This window comes from Pristiophorus japonicus, chromosome 27 (genome assembly GCF_044704955.1).
Source record: "Pristiophorus japonicus isolate sPriJap1 chromosome 27, sPriJap1.hap1, whole genome shotgun sequence".
Classification (NCBI taxonomy): Eukaryota; Metazoa; Chordata; class Chondrichthyes; family Pristiophoridae; genus Pristiophorus; species Pristiophorus japonicus.
The window spans coordinates 9,676,086-9,690,932 of NC_092003.1; the positions used below are offsets into that span (position 1 = coordinate 9,676,086).

At 45.0% G+C, this 14,847-nt stretch overlaps 1 protein-coding gene across 1 annotated transcript in view; it reads left to right on the plus strand.

Annotated features, from left to right (window-relative positions):
- Positions 1 to 14,847, plus strand: part of LOC139239475 (solute carrier family 22 member 6-A-like) — a 62,106-nt gene that overhangs the window by 17,644 nt on the left and 29,615 nt on the right. The window contains exons 3-4 of the mRNA XM_070868253.1: positions 1,417 to 1,571; positions 12,061 to 12,229. Coding sequence (XP_070724354.1) covers positions 1,417 to 1,571; positions 12,061 to 12,229 — 324 coding nt within the window. The remainder of the gene's footprint in view (positions 1 to 1,416; positions 1,572 to 12,060; positions 12,230 to 14,847) is intronic.

Here is a 14,847-nt window from a genome sequence, read left to right on the forward strand (position 1 = left end):
GTAGTCTAACTGAGACCTAACCAAGTTCTTGTATAAGGACAAAATGGTATTCTTTATTTGATAGTGAATTGTACTGTGATATACCCTGTTTGCTTTATTATTGCTTCAAGACATTGGTCATAGATCTTTAGAGATTGATGCACCAAAATACCCAGATCTCATAATTGGTTTTAATTCTGTTCTCCGTAGGGTGTATGTTTAGCATTAGACCTGCCCACATGCATGACACTATTGCTTAAAGATAATTTGCCAAACTCAGGCCTCCTCACCCAAGACATCAAGACATACTTGCAGTATCTGAGCATCCCCTACAGTCCTAATGATCACAAACGTCTGGATCATTCCCCCAACACCTACATCTAGATCATCAATGTAAACAGTAAATAACAAAGATTTTAACCATACCATGCGGGACAGCACAAGTAACTGGTCTCCAAAATACAAATCCATTGACAACCAATTTCAGGCTTTCCTGGTAAGGAGTCAGCTCCTTTAGGAAAGGAGGTGAGAGAATTGGAATAAAGGCCTTTCAATTCCCTCTGTAGCTATGACAGTTCATTGGTGGCTCACAGTGCTCTGATAACTGGTGTTTAAATCTCTGTAAGCTATAAAGGTCCTGTACAATACCAATTAAACACGCTCCAAGCATTAACCATGAGGGAATTTAAACACTCCCCCCACCACAAGGGCAGGAGAGGGTCTGGGGATAAGCATGCCAAACCTGATTTCCAACCCACCGCGAACATGCCTACTTCCATTTTAACCACGGCGGGTTTGGGGCCGTCCGACTAACCTGCACTGGAGAGGCGGGTCTTTCATTATATATTAATGAGGCTTCTTTCCTGAGATTTTAACAGACGTCAAGATTTAATGGCTCCGAGCCAGGTTTCCCAGGGCTTTGGAAACTCGGCAGCTCAAGGGAGATGGGAGATTCCGGATCAATGTAGGTAAATGCTTTTCCAGCACTGCTTATGGGCCAAGAGAAGCAGGAGTACTTCCCCCAGCCCCTCAAGTAAACCTTCTGTCGCATCTCTTCACCCACCAACCCCCTTTCCCCCACCCCCCTCCCCAATTAACCTGAGATGTTTTACGGTCGCAGGCGACCATCTACAAGGATCCCTTGCTGCAACCTTCTACCGCAGGCTTTCCTGCCTGGCAGCCGGCCATCCTTTAATTTTGCCGGCTGCCAGGCGGTAATCACAGTAAAAAAATTGTAACAAAATCTTGTCGTTAAATTGGCAGGATCTCCTCGTTGCCAGCATTTTACGAGACCCTCTCCCTCCCCATAAATATTGGGGTCTATGTCACCAGACAGGGTCACAGTGGACACTTACCAATATTGTAAAGTAACAGTGTTAAACCTGTAATAGAAGGGTATCTATTCCTTAATGTTTACCTTGTCTTTATTATTGTCAGGTACGGACGACGGACTCTCCTGCTCTGGTCCTGCTTCCAGCTAGCAGTCTCTGGAACATGCGGGGCTTTCTCCACCTCCTTCCCCTTGTTCTGCTTCTGGAGGTTTCTATGCGGAGTGGCACTGTCAGGGGTCATGTTCAACACTTACAGTTTTCGTAAGTGAATTAGTTTATGGCCTAGAATTTGGAGGATTTAGCGCTGGGCGTTAACGCTTGTTTTAGTGAAAATATGGTGGCCGCCTCACTTCTGGCAGGTCCTGCGGCAGCTGCCATTTTTGGCAGGTCGGCAGCGCTGCTGTTGTCTCCGCTCGCAGCAAGTGACCTAATTAGCAGGAGCGTGACGTCAATCGGCATGCAAAGCTGAATTGACGTACGCTTATCCATTTTGGAGATTGCCACTCCTCTTACCGCCCTCTCCAAAGCACGCCAGTGTATGCACCTATTGACAGCACGGAAATGCAGAAGAGGCAGTGAGCTATAGCCTGTATAGAAAACAGCTACTGGGATAACTGGTAACTATGGAGAGCTCATACTATGTAATTGGAGTGAAAACTGTTAAATATTATAGGATGTAAATACTTTTAAAATAAACTATAATATACTACAGTTGTAAGAATCTCAGGGAAAAATCAAGCTGCATTTGTTTAACTTTTATAGATTGGGTTTTCTGGTTTAGGAACTGATAAAATAACATGCAAAGTTTGGAAGTCTGTTTTTAACAGGTTTAACACCATATTCTCACCAAGAGTTCTTCAAAAACTTGTTGTTAAAAATGTAATTGAATTCTCTTCTGCACCATTTACACCAGTAACCTTCTGACCAAGAGGTTCATAAGAACATAAGAAATAGGAGCAGGAGTAGGCTGTACGGCCCCTCGAACCTGCTCCGCCATTCAATAAGATCATGGCCGATCTGATCATGGACTCAGCGGCACTTTCCTGCCGTCTCCCCATAACCCTTCACTCCCTTATCGCTCAAACATCTGTCTATCTCCGCCTTAAATATATTCAATGACCCAGCCTCCACAGCTCTCTGGGGCAGAGAATTACACAGATTTATAACCCTCCGAGAGAAGAAATTCCTCCTCATCTCAGTTTTAAATAGGCAGCCTCTTATTCTGAGACTATGCCACCTAGTTTTAGTTTTCCCTATGAGTGGAAATATCCTCTCTGCAATCACCTTGTCGAACCCCCTCATTATCTTACATGTTTCGATAAGATCACCTCTCATTCTTCTGAACTCCAATGAGTATAGGCCCAACCTATTCTACCTATCTTCATAAGTCAACCCCCTCATCTCCAGAATCAACCTAGCGAAACTTTCTCTGAACAGCCTTCAAGGCCAGTACCTGTATATCCGTCCTTAAATATAGAGACCAAAACTGTACGCAGTACTCTAAGTCTGGCCTCACCAATATCCTGTACAGTTGTAGCGGGATTTCTCTGCTTTTATACTCCATCCCCCTTGCAATAAAGGCCAACATTCCATTTGCCTTCCTGATTACTTGCTGTACCTGCATGCTACCTTTTTGTGCTTCATGTACAAGGACCCCCCAGGTCCCTCTGTACTGCATAAGAACATAAGAAATAGGACCAGGATTAGGGCATTCGGCCCATCAAGCCTGCTCCGTTTATATTACACTACACCCTGTCCCTGTTTATATTACACTGGACCCTGTCTCTGTTTATATTACACTAGACACTGTCTCTGTTTATCTTACACTAGACCCTGTCTCTGTTTATATTACACTGGGCCCTGTCCCTGTTTATATTACAGTAGACCCTGTCCCGGTTTATATTACAGTAGACCCTGTCTCTGTTTATATTACACGAGACCCTGTCTCTGTTTATATTACACTAGACCCTGTCACTGTTTATATTACAGTAGACCCTGTCACTGTTTATATTACACTGGACCCTGGTGCTGTTTATATTACACTGGACCCCGTCTCTGTTTATATTACACCGGACCATGTCTCTGTTTATATTACACTGGACCCCGTCTCTGTTTATATTACACGAGACCCTGTTTCTGTTTATATTACACTAGACCCTGTCTCGGTTTATATTACACTAGACCCTGTCTCCCTTTATATTACCCTAGACCCTGTCTCTCTTTATATTACAATAGACCCTGTCCCTGTTTATATTACACTGGACCCTGTCTCTGTTTATATTACACTAGACACTGTCTCTGTTTATATTACACTAGACCCTGTCTCTGTTTATATTACACTGGGCCCTGTCCCTGTTTATATTACAGTAGACCCTGTCCCGGTTTATATTACAGTAGACCCTGTCTCTGTTTATATTACACTAGACCCTGTCACTGTTTATATTACAGTAGACCCTGTCACTGTTTATATTACACTGGACCCTGGTGCTGTTTATATTACACTGGACCCCGTCTCTGTTTATATTACACCGGACCATGTCTCTGTTTATATTACACTGGACCCCGTCTCTGTTTATATTACACCGGACCATGTCTCTGTTTATATTACACTGGACCCCGTCTCTGTTTATATTACACGAGACCCTGTTTCTGTTTATATTACACTAGACCCTGTCTCGGTTTATATTACACTAGACCCTGTCTCCCTTTATATTACCCTAGACCCTGTCTCTCTTTATATTACAATAGACCCTGTCCCTGTTTATATTACACTGGACCCTGTCTCTGTTTATATTACACTAGACACTGTCTCTGTTTATATTACACTAGACCCTGTCTCTGTTTATATTACACTGGGCCCTGTCCCTGTTTATATTACAGTAGACCCTGTCCCGGTTTATATTACAGTAGACCCTGTCTCTGTTTATATTACACTAGACCCTGTCTCTGTTTATATTACACTAGACCCTGTCACTGTTTATATTACAGTAGACCCTGTCACTGTTTATATTACACTGGACCCTGGTGCTGTTTATATTACACTGGACCCCGTCTCTGTTTATATTACACCGGACCATGTCTCTGTTTATATTACACTGGACCCCGTCTCTGTTTATATTACACGAGACCCTGTTTCTGTTTATATTACACTAGACCCTGTCTCGGTTTATATTACACTAGACCCTGTCTCCCTTTATATTACCCTAGACCCTGTCTCTCTTTATATTACAATAGACCCTGTCCCTGTTTATATTAAACTGGACCCTGTCTCTGTTTATATTACACTAGACACTGTCTCTGTTTATATTACACTAGACCCTGTCTCTGTTTATATTACACTGGGCCCTGTCCCTGTTTATATTACAGTAGACCCTGTCCCGGGTTATATTACAGTAGACCCTGTCTCTGTTTATATTACACTAGACCCTGTCTCTGTTTATATTACACTAGACCCTGGTGCTGTTTATATTACACTGGACCCCGTCTCTGTTTATATTACACCGGACCATGTCTCTGTTTATATTACACTGGACCCCGTCTCTGTTTATATTACACGAGACCCTGTTTCTGTTTATATTACACTAGACCCTGTCTCTGTTTATATTACACTGGACCCTGTCTCTGTTTATATTACACTGGACCCTGTCTCTGTTTATATTACACTGGATCTGTCCCTGTTTATATTACAGTAGACCCTATTTTCTATGTTTCTATGTTTCTGCAATTCAATAAGATCATGGCTGATCTGATCATGGACTCAGTTCCACTTCCCTGCCCGCTCCCCATAACCCTTTATTCCCTTATCTCTCAAATATCTCTCTATCTCTGCCTTAAATATATTCAAAGTTCTAGCCTCCACAGCTCACTGGGGTAGAGAATTCCACAAATTTACAATCCTCTGAGAGAAGAAATTCCTCCTCATCTCAGTTTTAAATGGGTAGCCCCTTATTCTGAGATTATGTCCTCTAGGTTTAGTTTCCCCTATGAGTGGAAATAGCCTTTCTGCATCCACCTTGTCGAGCCCCCTCATTATCTTATATGTTTCGTAAGATCGCCTCTCATTCTTCTAAACTCCAAAGAGTAGAGGCCCAACCTACTCAACCTATCTTCATAAGTCAACCCCCGCATCTCCGGAATCAACCTAGTGAACCTTCTCTGAACAGCCTCCAATGCAAGTATAACCTTCCTTAAATAAGGAGACCAAAACTGTACACAGTACTCCAGGTGTGGCCTCACCAATATCCTGAACAGTTGTAGCAGTACTTCTCTGCTTTTATATTCCATCCCCTTCACAATAAAGGCCAACATTCCATTTGCCTTCCTGATCACTTGCTGTACCTGCATACTAACTTTTTGTGTTTCATGCACAAGGACCTCCAGGTTCCTCTGTACTGCAACACTGCAATTTTTCTCCATTTAAATTGTAAGTTGCTTTGCTATTTTTACTGCCAAAGTGGATAACCTCACATTTTCCCTCATTATACTCCATTTGCCACATTTTTGCCCACTCACTTAGCCTGTCTATATCCCTCTGCAGATTTTTTGTGTCATCCTCACAGTTTGCTTTCCCACCCATCTTTGTATCATCAGCAAACTTGGCTACATTACACTCAGTCCCTTCATCCAAGTCTTTAATATAGATTGTAAATAGTTGAGTACCTAGCACCGATCCCTGCGGCACCCCACTAATCACTGTTTGCCAACCGGAAAATTACCTAACTCTGTTTTCTGTTAGTTAGCCAATGCTCTATCCATGCTAATATATTATCCCCTACCCCGTGAACTGTTATCTTGTGCAGTAACCTTTTATGTGGCACCTTATCGAATGTCTTCTGGAAATCCAAATACACTACATCCACTGGTTTCCCCTTATCCCCTCATCATCATCAGTCCCTTGAAATGAGGATGACTTGCTTCCTCGCCAAAAAGGTATGAGTTCACAGGTGTTTCAATGAAGGACCTAATATTCTAGGTCTTGAACTACATAGTGTAGGGTGGAAGATACCTGGGCGTGGATTTTTTTAATGTGTGGTGGCCATTGCATACCAGCCACCACACGGGCTTGACAGAGCCAGGTCTTGGTCCAGTGGCAAGGAATAACCAAGATGACTGGAGACCTGCTCTGTTGCATGCGCCTAGTGCACACACATATTGCAGTGTGCGCTGGCCCGTGCTGCCCCTGGGTCCATGCCTCTTCTGGCTCCGAACTCGCGCCTCTCCTGGGCCCGATCACGTCCCTCTACAATTTCTCACCGCTCCTTCGCTCTGACCTCGCCGCTCCTGCTGAACCTGCACACGCTCCAATCACTGACCTGGACCTTGATGGCGTCCCTCTTCGCTGCCTTCACCCTCCTGCACCAGCTCGTGCTGTATCTTGCAGTGGTACGCACCACGCTGCCCATGGCCGCCGCTCGCCATTCCTTTTATGGCCCCGACCTGCCGCTGATGGTCTCTCGCAGATCGGGGCCTGATTGTAGGCCTGGACCAGGTGATCAACCTCTGTCCTTCTTTATCACTGCACCTTATCCACCCTGCTCGTTACATCCTCAAAGAACTCCAGCAAACTTGTCAAACATAATTTTCCTCTCATAAAACCATGCTGACTCTACTTGATTGAATTATTCTCTTAGAAACAGGAGTAGGCCATTCGGCCCTTCGAGCCTGCGCCAACTTTCAATATGATCATGGCTGATCATGAAACTTCAGTACTCCATTCTTGCTTTCTTTCCATACCCTTTGATTCCTTTAACCGTAAGGGCCACATCTAACTCCCTTTTGAATATATCTAACGAACTGGCCTCAACAACTTTCTGTGGTAGAGAATTCCACAGGTTCACAATTCTCTGAGTGAAGAAGTTTCTCCTCATCTCGGTCCTAAATGGCTTACCCCTTATCCTTAGACTGTGACCCCTGGTTCTGGACTTCCCCAACAACGGGAACATTCTTCCTGCATCTAACCTGTCCAATCCCGTCAGAATTGTACATGTTTCTATGAGATCCCCTCTCAATCTTCTAAATTCCAGTGAACATAAGCCTAGTCGATCCAGTCATTCTTCATATGTCAGTCCTGCCATCCCAGGAATCAGTCTGGTGAATCTTCACTGCACTCCCTCAATAGCAAGAATGTCCTTCCTCAGATTAGGGGACTAAAACTGTACACAATATTCAAGGTGTGGCCTCACCAAGGCCTTATACATCTGCAGTAAGACCTCCCTGCTCCTATACTCAAATCCTCTCGCTATGAAGGCCAACATGCCATTTGCCGCCTTCACTGCCTGCTGTACCTGCATGCCAACTTTCAATGACTGATGTACCATGACACCCAGGTCTCGTTGCACCTCCCCTTTTCCTAATCTATCACCATTCAGATAATATTCTGCCTCCCTGTTTTTGCCACCAAAGTGGATAACCTCACATTTATCTACATTATACTGCATCTGCCATGCATTTGCCCACTCACCTAACCTGCCCAAGTCACCCTGCCTCTTAGCATCCTCCTCACAGCTCACACTGCCACCCAGCTTAGTGTCATCTGCAAACTTGGCGATATTACATTCAATTTCTTTGTCCAAATCATTAATGTATATTGTAAATAGCTAGAATCCCAGCACTGAACCTTGCGGTACCTCACTAGTCACTGCCTGCCATTCTGAAAAGGACCCGTTTATTCCTACTCTTTGCTTCCTGTCTGTCAACTAGTTCTCTATCCACATCAATACATTACCCCCAATACCATGTGCTTTAATTTTGCACACTAATCTCGTGTGGGACCTTGTCAAACGCTTTTTGAAAGTCCAAATACATCACATCCACTGTTTCCCCCTTGTCCACTCTACTAGTTACATCCTCAAAATATTCTAGAAGATTTGTCAAGCATGATTTTCCTTTCATAAATCCATGCTGACTTGGACCGATCCTCTCACTGCTTTCTAAATGCGCTGCTATTACGTCTTTAATAATTGATTCCAACATTTTCCCCACTACCGATGTCAGGCTAACCGGTCTATAATTCCCTGTTTTCTCTCTCCCTCCTTTTTTTAAAAAGTGGTGTTCCGTTAGCTACCCTGCAATCCATAGGAACTGATCCAGAGTCTATAGAATGTTGGAAAATGACCACCAATGCATCCACTATTTCTAAGACCACTTCCTTAAGTACTCTGGGATGCAGACTATCAGGCCCTGGGGAATTATCGGCCTTCAATCTAATCAATTTCCCTAACACAATTTCCTGACTTATAAGGATCTCCTTCAGTTCCTCCTTCTCGCTAGACCCCAAGTCCCCTAGTATTTCTGGAAGATTATTTGTGTCTTCCTCAGTGAAGACAGAACCAAAGTATTTGTTCAATTGGTCTGCCATTTCTTTGTTCTCCATTATAAATTCACATGATTCTGACTGCAAGGGACCTACATTTGTTTTAACTAATCGTTTTCTCTTCACATACCTATAGAAGCTTTTTTAGTCAGTTCTTATGTTCTCTGCAAGCTTACTCACGTACTCTATTTTCCCCCTCCTAATTAAACCCTTTGTCCTCCTCTGCTGAATTCTAAATTTCTCCCAGTCCTCAGATTTGTTGCTTTTTCTGGCCAATTTATATGCCTCTTCCTTGGATTTAACACTATCCCTAATTTCCCTTGTTAGCCACAGTTGAGCCACCTTCCCTGTTTTATTTTTATGCCAGACAGGGATGTACAATTGTTGAAGTTCATCCATGTGATCTTTAAATGTCTGCCATTGCCTATCCACCATCAACCCTTTTCGTATCATTGGCCAGTCTATCCTAGCCAAATCACATCTCATACCATCAAAGTTATTTTTCTTTAATTTCAGGACCCTAGTCTCTGAATTAACTATGTCGCTCTCCATCTTAATGAAGAATTCTGCCATATTATGGTCACTCTTCCCCTAGGGGTCTCGCACAACAAGATTGCCAATTAATCTTCTCTCAGTACACAAGACACAGTCTAGGATGGCCTGCTCTCTAGTTGGTTCCTCGACATATTGGTCTAGAAAACCATTCCTTATACACTCCAGGAAATCCTCCTCCACCGTATTACTACCAGTTTAGTTAGCCCAATCTATATGTAGATTAAAGTTACCCTTGATAACTGCTGTACCTTTATTGCATGCATCCCTAATTTCCTGTTTCGTGCCATCCCCAACCTCACTATCACTGTTTGGTGGTCTGTACACAACTCCCACTAGCGTTTTCTGCCCTTTGGTGTTCCGCAGCTCTACCCATACAGATTCACATCATCCAAGCCAATGTCCTTCCTTACTATTGCGTTAATCTCCTCTTAAACCAGCAACACTACCCTATCTCCTTTTTTTTCCGTCTATCCTTCCTGAATATTGAATACTCCTGGATGTTGAGTTCCCAGCCTTGGTCATCCTGGAGCCATTTCTCCGTAATCCCAATGACATCATATCCATTAACAGCTATCTGCAGTTAATTCATCCACCTTATTATGAATGCTCCTCGCATTGAGACACAGAGCCTTCAGGCTTGTTTTTTTAACACTCTTTGTCCTTTTAGAATTATGATGTAATGTGGCCCTTTTTGATTTTTGCCTTGGATTTCTCTTCTCTCCACCTTTCCTTATCTCCTTTCTACCTTTTGCTTCTGCCTCATTTTACTTCCTTCTGTCTCCCTGCATAGATTCCCATTCCCCTGCCGTATTAGTTTAACCCTCCCCAACAGCACTAGCAAACACTCCCCCTAACATTGGTTCCAGTCCTGCCCAGGTGCGGACCGTCCGGTTTGTACTGGTCCCACCTCCCCCAGAACCGGTTCCAATGTCCCAGGAATTTGAATCCCTCCCTCTTGCACCATTCATCAAGCCACGTATTCATCATAACTATCCTGCTATTTCTACTCTGACTAGCATGTGGCACTGATAGCAATCCTGAGGTTACTAACTTTGAGGTCCTACTTTTTAATTTAACTCCAACTCCCTAAATTCAGCTTTTAGGACCTCATCCCGTTTTTTACCTATATCGTTGGTACCTATATGCACCACGACAACTGGCTGTTCACTTTCCCCCTCCAAAATACCCTGCAGCCGCTCCGAGACATCCTTGACCCTTGCACCAGGGAGGCAACATACCATCCTGGAGTCTCGATTGCGGCCGCAGAAACATCTATCTATTCCGCTTACAATAGAATCCCCTATCACTATAGCCCTCCCACTCTTTTTCCTGCCCTCCCGTGCAGCAGAGCCACTCATGGTGCTATGAACTTGACTGCTGCTGCCTTCCCCTGATGAGTCATTCCCCCCCCCCCAACAGTACCCAAAATGGTGCATCTGTTTTGCAGGGGGATGACCGCAGGGGACCCCTGCACTACCTTCCTTCCACTGCTCTGCCTGATGGTCACCCATTCTCTATCTGCCTGAGTAACCTTTATCTGCGGTGTGACCAACTCACTAAACATGCACTTCACAACATCCTCAGCATCGCTGATGCTCCAGAGTGAATCCATGCGCAGCTCCAGTGCTGCAATGCGGTCTGTCGAAAGCTGCAGCTGGATACACTTCCTGCACAAATAGCAGTCAGGGACACTGATTTCCCACATAGCACAGGAAGAGCATGACACAGGTCTGGGCTGCCGCCGCCCTGTGTAGTCCCGTGCCGCTCTTGCGATGGTGGCTCCTTCCGATTGCCGCTGCTCCAAGTCGCTGCCGCCGCCCTGTGTAGTCCCGCGCCGCTCCTCTCGCGATGCTGCCTCCCTCCAATCTGCCGCTGCTCCAAGTCGCTGCCGCCGCCCTGTGTAGTCCCACGCCGCTCCTCTCGCGATGCTGCCACCCTCCGATCTGCCGCTGCTCCACGTCGCTGCCGCCACCCTGTCCCGCTACTGCTTCCTTAATAATGGACTCCAGCAGTTTCCCAACGAAAGATGTTAACTGGTCTATAGTTTCCTGCTTTTTGTCTGTCTCCTTTTTTAAATTAATAATTTGGTTAATGTTCCCCTTGTGTTCCCCCACATGGAAGCCTGATACCCGTTAGGTTCGGTACTCTGGCTGGTCTGCTGAGTTAGTTCATTTCAGCTGGGCAGCAGTGGGAGTGTATAGTTGGCCTCAGCCAGGGCTCCTGATCATGACAGTTAACTAGCTGCCCGTGTGTATCCATGTAGACATCAGAGAGAAACATCATCTGATTCCTCTTTGATTGTCTCTTTGGTCAAATAGGTTGCCAACACAAACTGTCTAGGTTCACACATGAAGAATGACTATTTGGGCCAGGTTCTGAAGAGCACCTGGAGCTCAGGGTACCATAACTGAGGAAGGAATCAATTCCTTCAGAAGTGAAGGATGAGAGGGGAAAAAATGAGCTGAACAAAAATGAAAACAAAAAGACAAGTGAGTGTTGTGGGTGCAGAATGGGCCATGGAGCTTACAAATCAGCCAAGGTCGCTACTCTTGCTGAAAAGTGACTGACTGAGTGTGTGCATGGGCATCAGATGAAGACTGGATCAAGCTCACACATGATGTCCAACAAAATCAACTAACTTACCAATGGCCACTGTCAAGGTCACATATGAAGATTGACCATTTGGGTGAAGTACCAGAGGATTTCCCCAGCATGTGTGAGCACCTTCAGGATTGAACTTGTGCTATTACTGTGTCTTATTCACACTGAAACACCTCATATAGTTTCCATTAAAAGAACATGGGCTGCAAGCCAGTCCATCAGTTGCCAGCTCAATATCAGCAATTTACTTTAGTGTCTTCATCTTTCTTGTATTTCCCCCAGCTATTGAATGGATCCCAACTAAAATCCGAACCTCTGTTGTAACTGTTATGAATTACTCTTATACCGTGGGTCAAGTAGTGCTGGCTGGCATAGCGTACGGAATTCGAGATTGGCGTTGGCTTCAATTTGCAGTGTCTGCGCCATTTTTCATCATCTTCCTCTACTCGTGGTAAAGTCAGATATAAATGATCTCTTTATACAGAATTGTAGCAATAATTATCTATCTATATTACGATTGCATGTCCTGTGATTTTGCTCATAGTGAGTTGAAGGTTATGTTGTTTTAAATGAGATGTTCCGCACAATCTGCATATGTATATATATCTGATTAAAAATCTCATTTGTGCATGCTCTTCCTGTCCAAAACGCTAACTTCTTGTCATGATTTTTGGTCACATTTTAATGTCAACTTTTAACATTAAAACTTTGTTAAGGAACCAATCAAATCATTCAAAATTTCAAAAAAATATTATCCTCCAATTTTCCTCAGGAATTCATAATGCCCAAAATATTTTAACTGCATTTTAAAAACCTAACTATTTATTTCATGATAGCGCGATTACATTTATCCTGTGAGGTAGAGCTGGGTGTCATCAGCGTACATGTGGAACCTGACATTATGTTTTCAGATCATGTCGCAGCATGTAGATGGGAAACAGCAAGGGATCAATGATAGTTCCTTGAGAGACTCCAGAGGTAACGTTGCGGGAGTGGGAAGAGAAGCTGTGGTGTATGAAATGATACAATGAACTCCGTACTGTCAGCCAGTGAGTAGGTGTAACCTGGTCAGTCTTTAATGGCTTCCAGAAGTGAAGATACAAAGTACAAAGGTGAAGTTCTGGCCCAGCACAAGTGCACCTATGACCCTCGGACCTCTGATGGTAGTGCCCCCTGTTGGTGGGCAAACCTTATGTACATAATTTACATCATTCTCCCCTGCCCCCAGTTCTTGGCACAAGTCCATATTACAAGTTCAGACGGTCCGGAGCCCTTCGCTCCCTGGTTGACCGTCTCAGTACAATCCCAGTACTTTCCGAGTCTCTCACGACTTGGGCCTGGGCGTTGACCACAGTGGGTTCTTCTGAAGGCTGACCGTGAGTTGGTTGGTCGTCTAACTCGCAGTGTCTTCTCCCAACTGTTCTGGTTCGTCACTGTGTCTTAGTTTGATTTGGTCAATGTGTTTCCTGCACATCTGCCCATTCTTGAGCTTAACCATATACACCCGGTTACCCTCCTTATCCATAACATTGCCCGGGAGCCACTTGGGCCCTTGACCTTGGTGAAGTACATACATTGGGTCATTTACAGATATGTCATGCGACACTGCAGCGCGGTCGTGATACCACTTGTGGTGTTGACGTCGGGTTTCGACATGACCGTTAAGGTCAGGATGGACTAGAGAGCCTGGTTTTGAGGCCTCTCTTCATCAATAGTTCTGCAGGTGGGACCCCGGTGAGCATGTGTGGCCTTGTCCTGTAACTGAGCAGCATGTGTGACAGGCGTGTCTGCAAGGAACCGTGAGTTTCGCGTTTCAGGCTCTGCTTGATGGTTTGAACTGCCCGCTCTGCTTGACGATTGGATGCGGGTTTGAATGGGGCTGACCTATGTGTTTTATGCCGTTGCGTTTCATGAACTATTGAAACTCCAGGCTCGTGAAACACGGTCCGATGTCGCTGACAATGATGTCTGGCAGACCATGTGTGGCGAATATGGCTCTCAGGTTCTCAATGGTGGCAGTGGAAGTGCTGGATGATATGATCACACATTCCATCCATTTGGAGTATGCATCCAGCACCACAAAAAACATTTTACCGAGGAAGGGGCCCACAAAGTCGATGTGGATTCTAGACCACGGTTTGGATGGCCATGACCACAGACTGAGCGGAGCTTCCTTTGAGGCATTGCCTAACTGCATGCAAGTGCTGCACTGATGCACGCATGACTCTAAGTCTGAGTCAATGCCAGGCCACCAAACATGGGACCTGGTGATGGCCTTCATCATGACAATACTGGGATGCGTACTATGTAACTCCCGTGCAAATTTCGCCCTGCCTTTCTTGGGCATTACAACACGATTACCCCACAGTAAACAGTCGGACTGGATGGAAAGCTCATCATTGCGACGGCTGTACGGTTTGGTTTCATCACCCATTTCCTTGGGGATGGTTGACCAGTCCCCGTTAAGAACACAACGTTTTACAACCAATAGGGTCGGATCCTGGTTGGTCCAGGTCTTAACTTGTTGAGCAGTGACAGGCGACCCTTCATTCTCAAAGGCTTCCATGACCGTGAGTAGCATTGGCGTTTCCATCTCCGGTGTGGACAACGGTAACCGGCTCGATGCATCAGCGCAGTTGTCGGTGCCTGGTCTAAGGCGAATGACATAATCATAGGCAGATAATATCGCCGCCCACCTCTGGATGCGGGGCGACGCGATGGTATTGATACCTTTATGTTCCGAGAACGATATAAGCGGCTTGTGATCGGTTTCCAGCTCGCAGTGAAGTCCAAACAGGTACTGGAGCATTTTATTTTACCCCGTAAACACATGCTAAAGCCTCTTTCTCTACCATGCTGTAGGCTCTTTCCACATTGGTCAAGCTTCGAGATGCTTTTGCAACTGGTTGTAGTTTGCCTGACTTATTGGCTTGCTGGAGTACGCAGCCAACCCCATAGGACGACGCATCACAGATCAAAACTAGACGCTTGCATGGGTCATACAGTACCAATAGCTTGTGGGAACACAACAGATTTCTAGCCTTCTCAAAGGCTCTGTCTCGAAGTTCA